This window comes from Callionymus lyra, chromosome 4 (genome assembly GCF_982586985.1).
Source record: "Callionymus lyra chromosome 4, fCalLyr1.hap1.1, whole genome shotgun sequence".
Lineage (NCBI taxonomy): Eukaryota > Metazoa > Chordata > Actinopteri > Syngnathiformes > Callionymidae > Callionymus > Callionymus lyra.
The window spans coordinates 20,957,028-20,977,645 of record NC_141821.1 but is presented as its reverse complement, the minus strand read 5'-3'; the positions used below and the strand labels follow the sequence as shown (position 1 = coordinate 20,977,645).

At 40.4% G+C, this 20,618-nt stretch overlaps 1 protein-coding gene across 1 annotated transcript in view; it reads left to right on the top strand.

The window, feature by feature from the left end:
* The window catches only part of reck (reversion-inducing-cysteine-rich protein with kazal motifs), a 54,307-nt gene that overhangs the window by 14,809 nt on the left and 18,880 nt on the right, over positions 1-20,618 (top strand). The window contains exons 2-7 of the mRNA XM_087789143.1: positions 5,704-5,762; positions 13,529-13,603; positions 16,072-16,108; positions 18,710-18,843; positions 19,761-19,794; positions 19,863-20,060. Of these exons, the coding sequence (XP_087645269.1) occupies positions 5,704-5,762; positions 13,529-13,603; positions 16,072-16,108; positions 18,710-18,843; positions 19,761-19,794; positions 19,863-20,060 (537 nt within the window). The remainder of the gene's footprint in view (positions 1-5,703; positions 5,763-13,528; positions 13,604-16,071; positions 16,109-18,709; positions 18,844-19,760; positions 19,795-19,862; positions 20,061-20,618) is intronic.

Here is a 20,618-nt window from a genome sequence, read left to right as displayed (position 1 = left end):
TCAAGTAAATTTGATTAACATACACACAGACTCTCACCGGCTCTACTGTCTTTATCACACAAGCACATAAACGTCCCACACAAAATGTACTCTCGCTACTTTAGCCATAATGGAAATGAATTAAAGCACCATCTCCAACGCAATTTTTGATTCTTGACCCCCTAACTTCGTTGGCCGCCCCCATGACCTTGACAGTAAATTGGACGAATGTTCCTAACATCCAGAAAGTCTATTGGCTTTAGAATTAATTAAAAATATCCCCAACCACAAACTTTCGCCTGAACCTAATTGGATTGATACAAACAAAAAAAAGAAACATTTGTCTCTCTGCACGTGTCGATCCGGATGATGAGCAGATGTTTACAGTTGTGCTTCTGCGTCACACATGGGTTGTTATTGTGTTACGTTAACACCATCCAGATTCAACAACACAACTGTTCTCTATGTGGCACTCATTTTTCTCCTCGGCGCTGCTTCATTACTTCTCTACCCATCAGTTTATCAATTAACTTCTGCGCATCAGGTTGAATGAAACGATCCCCTGCGGGCAGATTAGTTCAATTCCTTTAACGTTTTTAAATAAAAAATACATTTTTCTCATTTAGAAGATAAAGAATAATTGTTGCTGTCGTGTAGAGTGAAGTCTGAAGAACAAAGGAGTTTGAAAAAGCCAGCAGCACGCAATTCAAAACAAGTTTTGTTAATCTGTGAAACTAAATGACTAAATTACGGCTTTGCAGTCGTTCCCTGTGGTGTTTCCAAACAACAGCGTCCGTCTGTGCTCTGCATTCTAATTACTGCTGAAAGGTAATAATTGAGAATTTCACTTTTTACAATAAACTGCTTTCAAACAGGGATACAGTCCAATACAGGAATACATATTTTCAACCATAGAATATTCCCATGTGGTGAGTTATTGCTGCGAGAATCACCTGCGCAATTATTTTTACGGGTAAAACTCAGAATAAATGACTCATTTATATAATTCCTGTTATTATCTGTAATTTATTTTAATTAGAAAAAAATGACCAGTCTTGGTCATTTGAAACAAGGTTACAAAAAACAAACGTCTTTGGTGAGATTTTTTTTTTTTGTGGAGGTTAAATGAAGAGCTGAGTTACTTTTTTATCTGCCTAAACTAAAGGTCAGACTGTGAAAATAAAGCCTACATGGCTAGTATGGTATTGTTAGGTAATGATAATTATTCTGAAAAAAAAAAAGCATATTTGAATGGTATATTTCCTTTCCATTTCAGTTTATCTTTGGTGTAGTTAATACAGAGATGGTAGATGGATTTGTTGCCACATAGTTGACTTTAACATGTACATTTTGGAAATATCTCTCAGATAAACCTTACACAACGTCTACTCTCGGTCATATGTGCCGAGGTTGTGTGCTGACATATTGCTGAATGTGGAGAATTAGTGCGTTGTCAAGAGAAACTGGCAAGAGTGAGAGAGAAAAGAGGTTCAGGAAATGGTGGTGATTAACAGTAGAAGTTATTGCAAATACACCAAAAAATAAACCAAAGATAACAATTTGAGATGTAAAGCTATATAATTGAAATGCCATAAAATGATTTTTTTAAATTAGAATTAGAATACATTTGAACTCAAAGCTTAATGTGAATTATTGAATGATAATGAACTTTACAATGAAGTATAAATCCAGAAAGATAGATAGAAACCTAGAGTGCCTCCTGATTGAAGTAATGCCGGGCTACAGAAGAGACAGGATTTTTATGTCCCTGTTGTGTGACCCAGAATGAGGGCAGCTCATTAGCAAAGGAGCGACTGAAAGACTCCCATCATCCCCCTCCCTCGCATTACTGTGTCTCTCGTCATTGTCGCCACATATTTGTGTCAGTCGGGCCCTTCTGTTGTGCACACATCATGTCCAGGCGGAAATATGTAGTTCAGCAAACGCATTTAAGGACAAAAAACATAAACGAACAGATTCATTTTTATTCAAGGACAGAAATTAAATGAACAGTTTCATTTTCATCTGCCATCATCACACGCCTTCTTGGACTGCCTTCTCTTGGCTTGTCTGGTTCCAGTTATTTCGGCTTCAATCATTTCAATGCAACCGCAACACACAAATGATACCAGTTTTATATTTGTTTTATTATTTTGTCAACAGTTCAGTTGGCGAGTGTGTGCTGTTTCATGTCATTGCCACAGGGGACCACGTTTACACTTCTCTCCATGATTGGTGTCAAAATGTCTCATTGAATCTGTGAGTGCCAGATAACACGGTTTTCACGTTCAAACATAAATAGATTCACATTTCAAAATATCCCCCCATCCTTCTCTACTTGCATATTTAGCATTCATTGATGACATTTATAATAGGTTGTCGCTTTGCATTAAAAGGAGATGGAATTTTCAATTGTTGTACTTTTATTTATGATAAATATTTACGTAAGTTTTTTAAGATATTACAGGCTACTTAAGTTGATGAGAAGGGCTGGATTTGGTGTTTCAGCTTGTGAAGCCCTGTGCATCTAAACCATCATCCAACAAATCAGGTCAGTGACAGGACTCATGCCGAGAGTAAGTAAAATGGGATGAAAATCAAAGATCTGATAGGTCCAGAGAACTTGTTTTTCTTGTTTTCAAAAACTTCTACATCAGTTTGAACAATTCTGCATATGTTTTTTTTTCTTTCCACCACTGTACCACCCGGCCCGAGCAGATTGGCAATGATTTTAAGAGCTATTCCAGAGATAACTAGATGTCGTTTTGTCGACTCCACTCCACTCCAGACAATCACTCTGGGTCGAGGTAGCAAAAGTCTTCGTCAAATTGCAACTGAAGTGAACAAATTCATTCTTCGGCAGACCTCTGACTCTACTTTAAAGATGAAAAAAAAAGACAGGGATTTCAACATAAAAACATAATTTTGTCAAGAATTTAAAACGCAAGGTGAAGTGTTGGACAAGACAATCTTTCCATGGCTCTGCAAAAAGTGGCAAAAGTGGATCAGACCAAATATTTTTACTACACACGGAATAAGTTTTGCTTCGTAAACCTTAATTTACTGCACCATCATTCTTTTGAATAAATAATTAAAGATCCAACTCGTCATTTCTGGTTGTAAGGATGGTTATATTTTCTCTATTTGACAGTGTTTAAGCATGTCTGTCAACACCTGTGAGACACGGTACTACCTTGAAATTACCTGAACAAAAAAAAAAAACATTAAACAATAGTATCAATCTGACCTCGGCTCAAAAAAACAACAACATTTCCTCCAACAATGTTGGGTTTGTTGCTTGTGTCTTCAGCAACGAAATTCTCTGACCGATCAGTTGATCGACATCAAATTTTAGTTTCTGTTGAACTTGCCTGGAACCGGAGCGGAGTGGGTAGTAAAGAAAGTACCTGTTTCGTGGGTACCACGCTACTGTAAACGCAAAATAACCGAGGTAAGGCTAGCTAGTGGAAAAGGGTCATTAGTTGTCTTTTCCTTTGTAAAAAAATTAATGTATTCTATTTTAAGAAACTCAATCTGTTCTTTTGAGTTATATGTTAGGTTCAAACTACACCAGTTTCTCTATTTATATGTATATATTTCAATAGATAAAGTTAAATAACTATTTAGTTCCGAACCCCTGCTCTGAATTAACCAAAGGTTGGAGAGTGTTTTGGTCTTTTGCACCTCTTGGCATCTGAATGGGTGACTGGTTTTAATGTTGTGGGACTAAAAGAGTAAATGGATGGTTAAATTGTCCATATGTACCACTCGGAGCCAAATGGTTGCCGGGATTGGCTCCAGCATCTTCTCTGATGTGCCAGGAGTGAGCGCGACACAATGGTGGGGGAGATGAAGGACTATGTGCCCTTTAAATAAGCATAATTAGTTAATCTTGCCTGCTGGATGTAACCTGAATTTACCCTCTGGTAATTCAGAGCTAAATATCGACTTCTCTGTTGGTCCGGTGCACAGCTGCTTCTCAAGAGGTCTGGAATTAAGTGGGTGTAATTTTGGTCCGTGAAAACGATAACCATTCGCTGTGTTTTTGAACTCAGACCGAGGCCCATCTCTATCTGGTCACTCATCCTCACGGATAAACTCGCAGATAATCAAGTGTCACAGTTTTATTGAATGAAGCAAACTGTCCGTGTCAAGTGGCGTCTCCCGGTTTCTGCAGCGGTGGTCTCATTGTGAGCGCCGAACAAAGCCGGTGTTATAGCCGTCTGACGGGGGAAGACTCTCGCTCACATGAAAAACTCCAAATAAGGACAAGGCAACTTCTTTCATATCACTGCTGTCACTGGCTTGACATTGAAATGTGCTTCATCTTTCTATTTTCAACAATCCAGACTTTGCAGGGTTGAATTCTTTCAATAAAAAATGTTTTTCTTTAATAATACCTTAGCCAGAGATGTACCTTTAAATTTAAAAAGAGGCCACATTATACACAGAAAACTGACCAGAAACTGTTTCCTTCAACTGAGAAAAATCTCTAAATTTAGGAATATGTTGTCGGAACATGATCTGGAGCTTGTAATCCATGCGTTTGTTTCTTCTCGTCTGGACTATTGTAACAGTTTGTTTTCATGTCTTAACAAGAAGGATCTGTCTCGTCTGCAGTTGATTCAGAACTCTGCAGCGAGAATTCTAACCCGCTCTAGTAGAGGAACTCACATTTCTCCGATCCTTAAAACTCTTCACTGGCTTCCAGTTTCTTTCAGGATCAACTTTAAAATTCTGGTTCTTACTTTCAGAGCTATTCATGGTCAGGCTCCTCCTTACATCACTGATCTGATCAAGCCTTACACCCCAGCTCGGGCTCTGAGGTCTGTGGATCAGAATCTACTTATGGTTCCACGCACACGGCTCAGGACCAGAGGAGAGAAATCTTTTCAGGCTGTTGCTCCTAAGCTTTGGAACGATCTTCCTCTCTCTTTGAGCTTGATGGAGTCTACTGACTCTTTTAAGAAACATCTTAAGACGTTTCTATTTGTTCAGGCTTTTCCTTGAATTTCTCGAACTCCTGTGTTGTTCTCAGTATTATCTTGATCTTTAAAGTATGTACTTTTTTGAGTATTGTTTTGATTGTTTAAGCGCTTTGTGACCCTGGTCTCAAAAAGCGCTATATGAATAAATATTACTTACTTACTTACTTACATTTTTTCAAAGGAAATCACAGCTTTAAAAGAACATAAATTAAATAATGAGAGAAAAGGTCAAAAAAGGACAGAACATTTAGATATAACATACTTTGTACCAAAATATGCTTTTAAAAAATTAAATCGAACTAATAAATATCTAATGTTTAATAATATTTGAGTCAGTAGTGAGTTAGTATGAATTATACAAATTAAATGCCTATAATATGAATAGTACAACATTTTCTCATTTTGTAGTTTTATATGGACCTCATTATTACAGTCAAAGGGCTGCGTGTGGCCCCTCGCCTCAGGGCCGCGCCTTGCTGTGATTTTGTTTTAAGTTTGTTCGTTTCTCAATGTGATGAAAGGATGTTAAGATACGTGGGTTCTACAATGCTACTACCACCTTCTGAAACAATTTAATTATATTGGGTGAGACTTAACTATAAAATCTAGGTGTAAATAAGCAGATTTTGAAAGGTCTGCACTCTCTGAGTGCTTCTCTAGTACCATAAGTAATGTGTGCAATAGAATTGTTGTCTGAACAAAACTGATTTAATTCTATGTTGTGTGTTTGCTGCAGATCCCTCCTGTTGTCATCATGCTGCTGAGTTTTCTCCATGTAAAGAAGCTTGCGACCAGGTAAGAACACACAAAAAAATGTTTCCTCATTTTGTTGGTCTTATACAAAAACAGTGTCCTAAAACAGTCACTGGTGAATGTGGTAGTGATTTAGCGTTGGTGGTGGTTTAACCCTTATGTCTGGTTACACCCAGAAAATGAGAGGTTGTTTAGTTGGCAAACAACGTGGGCCTAAAATACATCCTGCCATCATTAAATCAACTGTTTTATTGGGGGGTGCCCGGCTGCCAAAGTGTGATTCCCAAGAGCTTTCGAAGCTGGAGGCAGGATGTTATCTAGGTGGCTCTTCTTACAAACTCTGCCCTAAAAACCTTGTTTGTGTGTTCGTTTTTTAATGTAGTTTAAGTCTTACACAATTGTTGTTCTACATAGATTATACACTTAGAGTTTTCAACTAGTTGTCACCAAATTATAAACAGAAATCAAACCCTTTTTTATCTGTGTTCAGACAAATTACATCTGTTATCAAACACATTTATGCTGATCAGACAAGATATTTATTGAGATTGATAGCAATACAGAAAAGAAAGTCTCAATATTTCTGCCAATTTTTAATTATTTTCATGTGAACATTATTTCGGTGTGTTTATTCATAATGTTACGGACTGCTGCCTTAATCTATGTCTTATGTTTAATTTTGTGATCATTATGTATATCATATGATCATTTATTTATGTCATGTGAGTATTTTATGTGTAATGTGCTCATATTATGTTAAGTGTGATCATTAATGGGTGTAATGGGAGCAGAATATTTCCTTTCATGACATTTCAATGCAAATAAACAACCCAGTTACAACTTTAACTGGATGAAGAGTCAGCTAGAACAGGAGGAATATTCAGCCACACTTGGAGGAAGAGTCAGCTACAACTGGAGGAAGAGTCAGCCACAACTGGAGGAAGAGTCTGCCACACTTGGAGGAAGAGTCAGCTACAACTGGAGGAAGAGTCAGCCACACTTGGAGGAAGAGTCTGCTACAACTGGAGGAAGAGTCTGCTACAACTGGAGGAAGAGTCTGCTACAACTGGAGGAAGAGTCAGCTACAACTGGAGGAAGAGTCAGCCACACTTGGAGGAAGATTCAGCTACAACTGGAGGAAGGGTCTGCTACAACTGGAGGAAGAGTCTGCTACAACTGGAGGAAGAGTCAGCCACACTTGGAGGAAGAGTCTGCTACAACTGGAGGAAGAGTCTGCTACAACTGGAGGAAAAGTCAGCTACAACTGGAGGAAGAGTCTGCTACAACTGGAGGAAGAGTCAGCTACAACTGGAGGAAGAGTCAGCTACAACTGGAGGAAGAGTCAGCCACACTTGGGGGAAGAGTCAGCTACAACTGGAGGAAGAGTCAGCCACACTTGGGGGAAGAGTCAGCTACAACTGGAGGAAGAGTCTGCTACAACTGGAGGAAGAGTCAGCTACAACTGGAGGAAGAGTCTGCTACAACTGGAGGAAAAGTCAGCTACAACTGGAGGAAGAGTCAGCTACAACTGGAGGAAGAGTCAGCTACAACTGGAGGAAGAGTCAGCCACACTTGGGGGAAGAGTCAGCTACAACTGGAGGAAGAGTCTGCTACAACTGGAGGAAGAGTCAGCTACAACTGGAGGAAGAGTCTGCTACAACTGGAGGAAAAGTCAGCTACAACTGGAGGAAGAGTCAGCTACAACTGGAGGAAGAGTCTGCTGCAACTGGAGGAAGAGTCTGCTACAACTGGAGGAAAAGTCAGCTACAACTGGAGGAAGAGTCAGCTACAACTGGAGGAAGCGTCAGCCACACTTGGAGGAAGAGTCAGCTACAACTGGAGGAAGAGTCAGCTACAACTGGAGGAAGAGTCTGCTACAACTGGAGGAAGAGTCAGCCACACTTGAAGGAAGAGTCAGCTACAACTGGAGGAAAAGTCAGCTACAACTGGAGGAAGAGTCTGCTACAACTGGAGGAAAAGTCAGCTACAACTGGAGGAAGAGTCTGCCACACTTGGAGGAAGAGTCTGCTACAACTGGAGGAAAAGTCAGCTACAACTGGAGGAAGAGTCTGCCACACTTGGAGGAAGAGTCAGCTACAACTGGAGGAAGAGTCAGCCACACTTGGAGGAAGAGTCTGCTACAACTGGATGAAGAGTCAGCTACAACTGGAGGAAGAGTCTGCTACAACTGGAGGAAAAGTCAGCTACAACTGGAGGAAGAGTCAGCTACAACTGGAGGAAGAGTCTGCTGCAACTGGAGGAAGAGTCTGCTACAACTGGAGGAAAAGTCAGATACAACTGGCGGAAGAGTCAGCTACAACTGGAGGAAGAGTCAGCCACACTTGGAGGAAGAGTCAGCTACAACTGGAGGAAGAGTCAGCTACAACTGGAGGAAGAGTCTGCTACAACTGGAGGAAGAGTCAGCCACACTTGAAGGAAGAGTCAGCTACAACTGGAGGAAAAGTCAGCTACAACTGGAGGAAGAGTCTGCTACAACTGGAAGAAAAGTCAGCTACAACTGGAGGAAGAGTCAGCTACAACTGGAGGAAGAGTCTGCAACAACTGGAGGAAGAGTCAGCTACAACTGGAGGAAGAGTCTGCAACAACTGGAGGAAGAGTCAGCTACAACTGGGGAAGAGTCAGCCACACTTGGAGGAAGATTCAGCTACAACTGGAGGAAGAGTCTGCTACAACTGGAGGAAGAGTCTGCTACAACTGGAGGAAGAGTCAGCTACAACTGGAGGAAGAGTCAGCCACACTTGGAGGAAGATTCAGCTACAACTGGAGGAAGAGTCTGCTACAACTGGAGGAAGATTCAGCTACAACTGGAGGAAGAGTCTGCTACAACTGGAGGAAAAGTCAGCTACAACTGGAGGAAGAGTCTGCCACACTTGGAGGAAGAGTCTGCTACAACTGGAGGAAAAGTCAGCTACAACTGGAGGAAGAGTCTGCCACACTTGGAGGAAGAGTCTGCTACAACTGGAGGAAAAGTCAGCTACAACTGGAGGAAGAGTCTGCCACACTTGGAGGAAGAGTCAGCTACAACTGGAGGAAAAGTCAGCTACAACTGGAGGAAGAGTCTGCTACAACTGGAGGAAAAGTCAGCTACAACTGGAGGAAGAGTCTGCCACACTTGGAGGAAGAGTCAGCTACAACTGGAGGAAGAGTCAGCCACACTTGGAGGAAGAGTCAGCCACACTTGGGGGAAGAGTCAGCTACAACTGGAGGAAGAGTCTGCTACAACTGGAGGAAGAGTCTGCTACAACTGGAGGAAGAGTCAGCCACACTTGGGGGAAGAGTCAGCTACAACTGGAGGAAGAGTCAGCTACAACTGGAGGAAGAGTCAGCTACAACTGGAGGAAGAGTCAGCCACACTTGGAGGAAGAGTCAGCTGCAACTGGAGGAAGAGTCTGCTACAACTGGAGGAAAAGTCAGCTACAACTGGAGGAAGAGTCAGCTACAACTGGAGGAAGAGTCAGCCACACTTGGAGGAAGAGTCAGTTGCAACTGGAGGAAGAGTCTGCTACAACTGGAGGAAAAGTCAGCTACAACTGGAGGAAGAGTCAGCCACACTTGGAGGAAGAGTCAGCTACAACTGGAGGAAGAGTCAGCCACACTTGAAGGAAGAGTCAGCTACAACTGGAGGAAAAGTCAGCTACAACTGGAGGAAGAGTCTGCTACAACTGGAAGAAAAGTCAGCTACAACTGGAGGAAGAGTCAGCTACAACTGGAGGAAGAGTCTGCAACAACTGGAGGAAGAGTCAGCTACAACTGGAGGAAGAGTCTGCAACAACTGGAGGAAGAGTCAGCTACAACTGGGGAAGAGTCAGCCACACTTGGAGGAAGATTCAGCTACAACTGGAGGAAGAGTCTGCTACAACTGGAGGAAGAGTCTGCTACAACTGGAGGAAGAGTCAGCTACAACTGGAGGAAGAGTCAGCCACACTTGGAGGAAGATTCAGCTACAACTGGAGGAAGAGTCTGCTACAACTGGAGGAAGAGTCTGCTACAACTGGAGGAAGAGTCAGCCACACTTGGAGGAAGAGTCTGCTACAACTGGAGGAAAAGTCAGCTACAACTGGAGGAAGAGTCTGCTACAACTGGAGGAAGAGTCAGCTACAACTGGAGGAAGAGTCAGCTACAACTGGAGGAAGAGTCAGCCACACTTGGGGGAAGAGTCAGCTACAACTGGAGGAAGAGTCAGCCACACTTGGGGGAAGAGTCAGCTACAACTGGAGGAAGAGTCAGCCACACTTGGAGGAAGAGTCAGCCACACTTGGGGGAAGAGTCAGCTACAACTGGAGGAAGAGTCTGCTACAACTGGAGGAAGAGTCTGCTACAACTGGAGGAAGAGTCAGCCACACTTGGGGGAAGAGTCAGCTACAACTGGAGGAAGAGTCAGCTACAACTGGAGGAAGAGTCAGCTACAACTGGAGGAAGAGTCAGCCACACTTGGAGGAAGAGTCAGCTGCAACTGGAGGAAGAGTCTGCTACAACTGGAGGAAAAGTCAGCTACAACTGGAGGAAGAGTCAGCCACACTTGGAGGAAGAGTCAGCTGCAACTGGAGGAAGAGTCTGCTACAACTGGAGGAAAAGTCAGCTACAACTGGAGGAAGAGTCAGCTACAACTGGAGGAAGAGTCAGCCACACTTGGAGGAAGAGTCAGTTGCAACTGGAGGAAGAGTCTGCTACAACTGGAGGAAAAGTCAGCTACAACTGGAGGAAGAGTCAGCCACACTTGGAGGAAGAGTCAGCTACAACTGGAGGAAGAGTCAGCCACACTTGGGGGAAGAGTCAGCTACAACTGGAGGAAGAGTCAGCCACACTTGGAGGAAGAGTCAGCTACAACTGGAGGAAGAGTCAGCCACACTTTGAGGAAGAGTCAGCTACAACTGGAGGAAGAGTCAGCCACACTTTGAGGAAGAGTCAGCTACAACTGGAGGAAGAGTCAGCCACACTTGGAGGAAGAGTCAGCTGCAACTGGAGGAAGAGTCAGCCACACTTTGAGGAAGAGTCAGCTACAACTGGAGGAAGAGTCAGCCACACTTGGAGGAAGAGTCAGCTGCAACTGGAGGAAGAGTCAGCCACACTTGGAGGAAGAGTCAGCTGCAACTGGAGGAAGAGTCAGCCACACTTGGAGGAAGAGTCAGCTGCAACTGGAGGAAGAATCAGCTACAACTGGAGGAAGAGTCAGCTACAACTGGAGGAAGAGTCAGCCACACTTGGAGGAAGAGTCAGCCACACTTGGAGGAAGAGTCTGCTACAACTGGAGGAAGAGTCTGCAACAACTGGAGGAAGAGTCAGCTACAACTGGAGGAAGAGTCAGCCACACTTGGAGGAAGAGTCAGCCACACTTGGAGGAAGAGTCTGCTACAACTGGAGGAAGAGTCTGCTACAACTGGAGGAAGAGTCTGCAACAACTGGAGGAAGAGTCTGCAACAACTGGAGGAAGAGTCAGCTACAACTGGAGGAAGAGTCAGCTATAACTGGAGGAAGTCGTAAAAGGAGCATCATATACTTAGCTAACAAATTTTGTCAGAATTTGAGTTGTTTGTAGCAGTTCCTTTGACTCATAGCTCGGTGGGACAACAAACGTGTCTTTGACTAAAGTAAAAAAAGAAAATTAAAAGTGATATTTTTCACAGGGGCTTGGACATCAATACCTATATTGTTTTTTTCCGAATGCAGACAGTTTGCATTAGTGTTTGCATTCATCCTGTAACGCTGAAGGTTCCGGTAAACTTCATGAACTGGTTGGGTTCCTGGCGTGGCGCCATTTCCCAAGTACCCTTGCAGCTGCTCTGACCTTTCTGTCACTGTCCCGATCCAATTCACCAGGTCCATGACAGACTGGATACTGTGAGTTGTGTCAGAGGTCACGAATCGCCACAATAGCCTCTGAATGAGCAGCTGCCTGAATCCACGTCGGGTCCTTGTTGGTGACACGAATGGTCAAATTGGTCATCGAAAGAAAATGATAAAGGAATCCAGTTCTACATTGACACAGAGGCCATTGTGTTATAATAGATCTTCTTGGGAAGCACAATTAGGAAATGGATGGCATGCTTCGGTGCAAATTCATTCTGAGCCACAAAATTGGATTCACTGCAACAGACCGTCGACCTTTTCCTCTGGCTTTTGCCCGGAGCAGCTGGGATAGGCTGCAGCCCACCGCGACACTGATAAGGGATTCAGTGGTAAGACCTGAATGATTATTGGATTCATTCAACTTTCAGCTTGCTGCCAGACTGAGCCGTGGACACCCTGGTCTGGAGTTTAGTTGTGTCTTTTACTCCTGCTGCCGCCATCTTTCAAGTAAACTACTCAAACCAGCAGGAGATCAGAGAGCAGATTTCAAAAGTAGGCTGCTTTTCACTTAAATCTACAGATGGTCAGACTTAAAAGTGAGTTGATTAGAGACATTTGCAGATGTTTTTCTCAGCACTGCAGTGTTGAAGACTCCTCACGCTCCACACAAAGACACCCACGGTCTGACAGGCAGCACTTTACATGTTGAGGAGCTGGTAAGGCTTTCAAAAGCCGACGCTTTCTGATAGTTCTACTTCCTCTTTGGCCAATAACTGACTGATTTCTTTTAAGTGGAAAAGGACATTAGTCTCTACTCAGTTCTCTCCTCTATAGATGTTACACCAGAGGTTTGTGTGAGGTCACTGGAAATTGGATAAAGGCACTTTTAAATGTAGCTTCAAGTAGTCAAGCATCCAGATCTTACTGAAAATGTTTACAATCGCAGAGAGAGAGCACAGTGGGCCGAACCAATGGCAATTGAGTGTGATTCACAAATATCATTAAGTAAGTGTAAGTTACACAATGCAAATAATAATAACAACCCTTTTTTCATGAAATAATATGTAATTTACATGTTTAAATGAATGTACACAGAGCTTGCATTTGACTAATTAAATATCTGAGTAAAATAAGATAAAATGTTATTATGTAATGTAAATATATTTATATATATATATCATAAGTCAGTTCTCATACAAAATAACTAATAAATACATTTTAATTAGACATTTGTAAGACTTTACACAGTGAAAAGGAGAAATAACAGTTTTTAATTAAAATGAAAAAGTTATTTTTATTTAAATTTAAATTTGAGTAATATGGCTTGGGGGAGGTGTGTGCCTCCCTGGTTTTACTTCTTTGACTTTGACTTCTTAACCCTTGTGTTATCTCATGGTCAAGGTGAACCATAGGCCCAAAAAACTAAATTAAATTGTTTTATCGCTTGTGTTGTCTCTGGGTCATAGTTATTTAAAGTATATGTATTTCTGGCAGGCCAAGGAAGTTGTTCATCTTGACCCAAGGGATACCACAAACACATTTGTTTTCCGGCCTTCAGGTCACTTTGACCCTGAGATAACACAAGGGTTAAAAGTAGGTTAAAAATAATCTTTTTCCAACTTTTTCCAGTGATAATAAAACATTTTCATTATTTAAACTGTGACAGTTGAAATAATAAACAAAACACTTGATGATGAAATGGAAAAATATACAGAAAACCTTTTGGACATTCTAACAGTTACACCTGACTGTGACCGAAACATTCTTTGGGTTTCCTCTTGCTTGTGAATGATGACAGCGATTGACGTGTATCGCCATGTTTCATTTCACCTCTGACCCCGGGAAAAAAGAGCACATCAAGGATAACATCTTCCAGCACAGCGTGAAGATGTAAATCATACTTTTTCTCTGGTTCAGGATTTTCTCTTTTCATCCCTCCTCGGGCAGATGTCAATATATTCCCTCAATACGAACCGTATTTGTCATTTTCTTCCTTGCAGCTGGCCACAATAAAAAGTGAGTCCCGTTTGAAGCACCTTCTGCAGAGGTTACCCAGCTACTGTCCAGAGTCCATGGTGAGTCCTCGACCAACAACACACACATGTATTTAAATGTGAAAAAATATACGTTTCGAATATAAGATTTGATTTGTGATACCGAGCTGATCTTCACAATTGTATTTAATTAAATGTAAGTGATAATATATCCTTTTTAGAGCCTATATAAAAATATACTTGCCACGCTCTGATTTTATTTAACTTTTTATTCATATTTCCAAACACAAGGCTCGCCTGGTTTTTAAATACACCCTGAATTTCTGATGAAAGACTCCTTTTTTACATTCTGTATGTGAAGCAGGCTCTTAGGTTCATGAGCACGGCAGGAGAATTTTGATAAGTGGCCAGAAAGTAAGAGGAAATAAGGCTGCTTTGATACTTGGGGCAGATTAAGAGGCGCGTGAAGTAGAAGGAATAGTGTTATTTTAGGTGTTAAATAATGATTTTAATGTAATCTATCACAATTGTGCTGAACTCAGACACCTTAGAGATACGTAAGATATTTTTGTTGACCAGTGTCTTACATACTTGCTCAATGGAAAAACAACAGTTTTGTGGATCTAGAAGTTTCAGTCAAAAACATGGTCTGTAACATGTACAGTACATTGACTCAATCCGAATCCTGCCCGCCAAGTCCTTTGTTTGTGGCCCGCCAGAGGGATTTCTTAAAAATCAAAGCATATTAATGGTCATTTTGATGTGAGCTGCAAAGATATCAGTGTCTTAGATAAGATAAGGGACAGGTTCTTTTTGTTAACAATTTTACAGATTATACAGACTTCCAATAAGAGATCGGCCCTTGATCTAGATCGCTGGAAACAGTTTGGCTCCTTGTAGTTTCAAACCAGTCGTGGGACTAGCAGAAATTACAATGAAAGCAAAAGTTAAATTTGAGAGCCCAGAGAATATCACATGTAAACCTGTCATCGTGGTGGAAATGTAAGTATGACAACAGACTTAGTCTGAGTCTTAGGTTTAAGTGATTTTAGGCAGTAAAGACAGCGTGTAGTCCAAGGGTTAGTGACACAGGATCAATACCAAAACAGGAGGGCCTCAGATTAAATCTTATTTATAAAAAATACGTTTATTTTATCTTCTTACATTCTTTCATTCTGTACCTCTACAACAAAAATTCTGACTCTGAACTATGATAATTAAGTTGGAAATATGAAGGTTTTTAATTAAAAAAAAGAGAGCCTCTCATTCCAGATCACCTTTTGTTCCTTTTATTTTATTTTTATCTTTGCGTTTATCGTCTGAAAAAGTTGATCCAACATTCAGACATTTTCAAAGGGATGAAAAAGTGCAGAGCTTAAGCACATACTTGCACTTGTGTACGTCTTCTCTTGGCCTCTTGTCCATCACAAATCGTATTTATGTTTCATGTGTAAACATTGTTACTCCTCCATGTGTCTCATTAATAACGGCGCCACCTGCTGATTCTGGACTTTGTTCTCCTGCCAGGACACCCACAGTCACAGCCAGTCAACTTGTATCCAACTGCTACACCTTTTTTCGAAGAGGAATATAAAATATTTATTGCAGAATTCCATTTGTGTTGGACAAGTTGTGTAGCCAGAAGGGAGTTTGTGTTTAAAAGCTGCCTTGTCAAGTTATTGAGAACTGTTTACACCTTTCCACCCTCGCCTTATCGCCGTCTGCATACAATTTATAATTCCTAGCCAATCCAATGTTGATGCTTTGAAGCAGAACCTTTTATATTCAATTAAGCTGTCGAAAGTGTATTTCTACTTTTTAATTAAAATGTTCACTTCGGGAATTTCTTGAGTACACAACGGAGGTTTTTAATTGCCTTTGACCTCCATCGTGCTGCAAGAGTGTAACTGTGCATCTCAATCGCTACAACCTTCCAGAAGTACTTCATTGTCCTCTTCAGAAGCTCTTTCAACTCTTATTTACTGATAAAATCAGATCTCTGCTCTAGATAGTGATTCATATTAAATGATAGAAATGTTTGAATGAATTGTCCTGGGAAATAGTTTTTTATTTTTTTTAAATCCAACAAGTACTTATTAAACCATTTAAATTGCTATTGTTTGTATTACATGTTTATTTTCTTTTTGAGATTTAAAGCCAAAAATCACCTTCATTTGTCAGCCACTGTTAAGGAATACAGTCCTGCCGTCCTGCTTAAATAAGAGGATCTTGTAGCGTGACAAATTGTCACCTGTAACTTGTGTACTTCATTTGTTCGAATTCATAAATGTGTGTTTTCGATGGCTTTTTTTATTAGACATATTAGACAACTATTTGGGGGGGATTTAAAACCTTTTTATCAGAGTCTTAAGTACCACCTTTAAAACTCTTTTCCTCCTAATTGTGTTAATATGTTATTGCTCACACAAAATATAACCTAACCTCCATCTAATCACTCTTTAAAATCCTCTTCCAGCTCATGAAGACTCTCATCCATAAGTTGGTTGTATAATTTTTAACAATTTGAACATGTATCCTTTTCTTTCTAGAATGAGATGTGGACATGCATCAACTCAACACTTCCAGGTGAGTGAAATGCCTTCATTGTCGACACATTCTTATATTTTTTACTGCCAGGGTGGGTGTCCAGGGTCTACCCCAGGACCATGAACACATATTAACAAAAACAACTCGCGCATACAAACGTTGTGTCCTTGGTTAATATTTAAAAGTTTCGACACTTGGAGAAAACTTATATTTACGATTTTCTTTTTTAAATAACATCCTTGAGGACGGTTTGCACTTCGACCTCCGTTGAACTTGCTTTGAAACCGCACGTCGAAAAAGTGACTCATCAAACTGGAATTAAAACCGACAAATCCATATCAGATCTGAGGGAAGGAACGCTGACCAAAAGAGGGAGGCGGTTCTGGATCAAAGACCCAGGACCGGCTGTTTCTGCTCAGGACAAATGTACCTGTCAGCAGCTTAACGTTCTCCAGATTTGGAGCAGAAGTTTCTACCTGCAGTTATAACATGGCCTCTCAAATGTCAGGCGCCTGCGACACATGTATTTTCAAAGAGAAACCGGAATGAAATACAACAAGTACGTAAAAACTCTGCGTCCAAAGGAAAATGTCATGAACAATTTCTGTAGTAAATATAATAGAAATGGTAATATTTTATTTTAATTAATATAATTTTTAGCCGTCAAGATATTTGATGACAGAAACTATCAAGCTCATGATTGTAGGATTTGAGCTTTTGTGTTCAAACAGGATGCTATAAAACAAGCTTACATGGCAGCCATGAGTGCAGACACACATGGGAAATGAGAACAACAATCTTAACAACACTAAGCCCAGATGTTATTCTTGTTTCCTGTTAAGATTCCCTTACACAAGTAACGGATGTACATGTTTGATCAGTGTGTGAAAATGGAAGGGGGGGGGGGCGCATTGGGTAATACCAAGATGGTAGTAGCCTGAGATGATGTACGTATATTTAAGTGCAAAATTACACAATAGTCTACAATTCTACCTCTTTTGTTTATCTTTTGAAATCTCCACTAACTTTAGACAGACTGACCTTAAGAGTGACAGTCTGACCTACTTTTTAGACGCCACTAGATGGACAGCACGATGTCGTCTGTTGATTAAATTTTGGTTGTACCTTTACTCCAAGAACTATTGTTGTGTAATGTTTAGAGTTTATTTAGGAAGAGTTTATCCAACACTTTTCTTCTGTGGACCCTCCGCACAGAGACCTGGAAAGAAAGATTCTTTGTCATAATTGGACCGGCTAATCTGTAAACATACAGAGATTTTGTAAAAATATAATGTAAATTCATATTTTCCAGTTTACAGCAAAGCATCAGTCCACAGACACAAGAATTCACTGAAAATATACAGATCAAATGCTGCTTTCAAGTGTGTTTTCTCCCGTTCTCCAGCAACACCTGCCCGACATCTGTCTGTCATTCCGACTTAGCTTCGCTGCGTTTGCCAGGACTTATGTTGTACCACGTTTTTCTCACATCCTAAAAGTGTGTTTCTCGTGTTGCTTTGGACTGATTAGATCGTGGATCGAGTTCAAGGTCTGGAACCGGAGCACAGTCTTGGATTCCGGTTCCAGATCTTTGAATTTGTTCATCTTGTGAACACTTTTTATTTGATTGTTTTTAGTAAGCAACGCGAATATTACTTTTATATTTTAACTTATGGTAGCGTTTGAGTCCTTCTCTGAGTTAAAGATAAATAAACTTCCTTAGATTCATCTGTTCAGTTGTACAACATCGTACACACTTCTTACCTTTAGAAGTTTCTAGTTTGATTATCAGTCAAAGTGACTTTTCTGGATATAGAGAATATTTATGTCCTACATTGTTGAAGAAAAAGTCGAACTGGGTGTAAAAAAGATTTGTTTTCTTTGTGTGTCTTTTGTTTTAAGAATCACAGCACAAGGGAAAATGGCATAATTCTGAATTTGAGGGCAAGAGTGGAGCGAAAAGATGATGTATTTATTCTATTTTAATCTTTGTATTCTCTTTCTTTGAGTTATTTCCTTTTGATTTATATTCTTTATTTTGATCCATGTTGTCTATTTTGTTCTTGTGTTGTTTTTATGAAACTTGCTGGGAACTGGAACCTAATATCCTGAAGGACATGTCCAAAGGGTTTAATAAAGTCTATCTAATCTAACCTTGGGGTTTTGTTCACAAGTGAGGGGGAAGAACATCTTTATTAAGAAGACAAAATTAAACAATAAAAAACTACTTTAACGACCAAGATGAAGATACGATGGTCACGTGTAAAAAAAATAGTTTATTTATGGATCTGGAATAGATAGGTTGAGGAGCTCAGTCATCTAGGAGAGTCTCAAAGAAGAGCTGGTACCGCACCAAGAAAAGCCAGTAGAAGTGGCTAGTTTTTTTGTTTTTTCTTCCTATTTAAAGTGAGACTCCCAGCTGAGTTCTTCTTGGCGAGATCAGCTGGGAGGAGGCCCTGGGTCGACCCAAGCCACACTAGAGAGAGTCTTTCGGTCTGGACTGCCTCAGATTTCCTCCCAGAAGAGCTTGTGGAGGTTTCTTGGTAGAGTGAATTTAGGACCTTTTACTCTGGCAATAATAATGCAAGAATTTTTCTGATCGATTTTTTTAATGGATTGAATTCTTTGATTGATCTGCAGGAGTGTCACGTAAGTTGGACAGCTGGGTGGGTCTTGGATGCTGTGAGCTAGCGATCTCTGCGGAGTGTCGCCGGGAATGCAAACAGGCCTCCTCCAAGAATGACCTGACAAAAGTATGCAAAAAAGTAACCGAGGTAAGTTCAGCAAGTTTGTGCTGAAACCACTTGATGTGCGAGAGAAATCTATCCTTGTTCAATAAATAGATGCTTTACTGTGAGTTTACTATTTGAATATAAATACTTATTTCTATCTATCTATCTATCTATCCATCCATCCCTCCATCCATCCCTCCATCCATCCATCCATCCATCCATCCATCCATCCATCCATCCATCCATCCACCCACCCACCCATCCACCCACCCACCCACCCACCCATCCATCCATCCATCCATCCATCCATCCATCCATCCATCCATCCATCCATCCATCCATCCATCCATCCATCCATCCATCCATCCATCCATCCATCCATCTATGATCGATCGATCGATCGATCGATCTATCTATCATGTTGTTGAAATAAATATAAAAATGTTTTTTTTTTCATTTTAATTTGGAAAACAATGAAATAAACATACATATTTAGGAAAAAAATCACTTGTTTTTAGTAAGTGATTAAAATTGGAATTAAGGATTGTATTGCTGTATTGTAAAGTGAAACATTTACAACAAACATAAACAAATATGGAGCATTGAATACAAAATAAACTCAAGAAACATCTTCATAAAGTGTTGTATGTTACTTTTTAAAATTCATCAACTTAATGTCAGGGTAAAACAGATAAAAATAAATTTTTATTCAGTAGTTTGTGTTTTATCATTTTTCTATTCATTATCAAATCTTTTTTGTCATATAAAAATATATTTTCATTTTGCTCTCTTTATACTAAAATACAGTACTTTGTTTTTTATAAAAATAGAAATAGGGAAACATTTACTTCATTAGTTAGTTCATGTTAGATCTTCACTCACTTTCAACTCTCATCTAGTTCTCAACATATCAGTACATTGGTCGTGTTGAACCCACTGTGTGAACACGTGTGTTTCAGAACCCTCTCTACAGCTGCATCGCCAAAAATGAAAGTAAGAACTCTGAACGCCGATCTCTACTTTCCCTCGGTCAAGTCACTAAGAACTGCTCTGTCCACCAGTGGGCTCCACGTGTTGCAGCTACGCGGGTCGACACACCACCTGTCGAGAGTACTGCCAGGCCATCTTCAGAACCGACTCCAGTCCTACCGTGTCCCAGATCACCGCCGTCACTGAGTACTGCCAGAGTCACAGCGCTCAGGTGCTGGACTGCGTCAGCGACTTCACCAAATCGTATCCCATTCGAAGCCCAATTGACAGTGAGTCTCTACAGAGTTGATGAGAGGGAAATGTGTGGAAGACTGCCTGCTTGGAAGCCTGGCTCCTGCAGGGGTTTGAGTCATGTAAAATAATCTATCTTAAAATAGCTATGTTATATTCCAGAATGTATGTGTGTTGGGAAAGTCAGTCGAATTAAATCATAAAAAAAAGCTTTTCATGCTTTTATTTAAAAAAAAAGAAGTTGTATTTGTTTTTTATACTTCAGATTTTATCCAGGACATCATTTTAATAATGACATTAATCAAGATATTGTTTAAAAATAAATATTTTCAGTTCAGTTACATTACACAGTTCAAAGCAGAAGACAAATTAAAAGAGAATTTGCCAACAATACACCTCAAGCTTAAGTGATGGTTCCGTTTCCCGACATGGAGAATATGTCCGTATTCTTAGAAATAGTGACCAAAAAGTTTAAATTAAACAATTCAGTCTAAATATCTGATACTTTTATGATACATTTCCACATGTTTTAACACTTCCAAGAGCTGATGAAATAGACTAGGGTCTTGGGAAAGTCTAGTCTAGTAACAATCTGG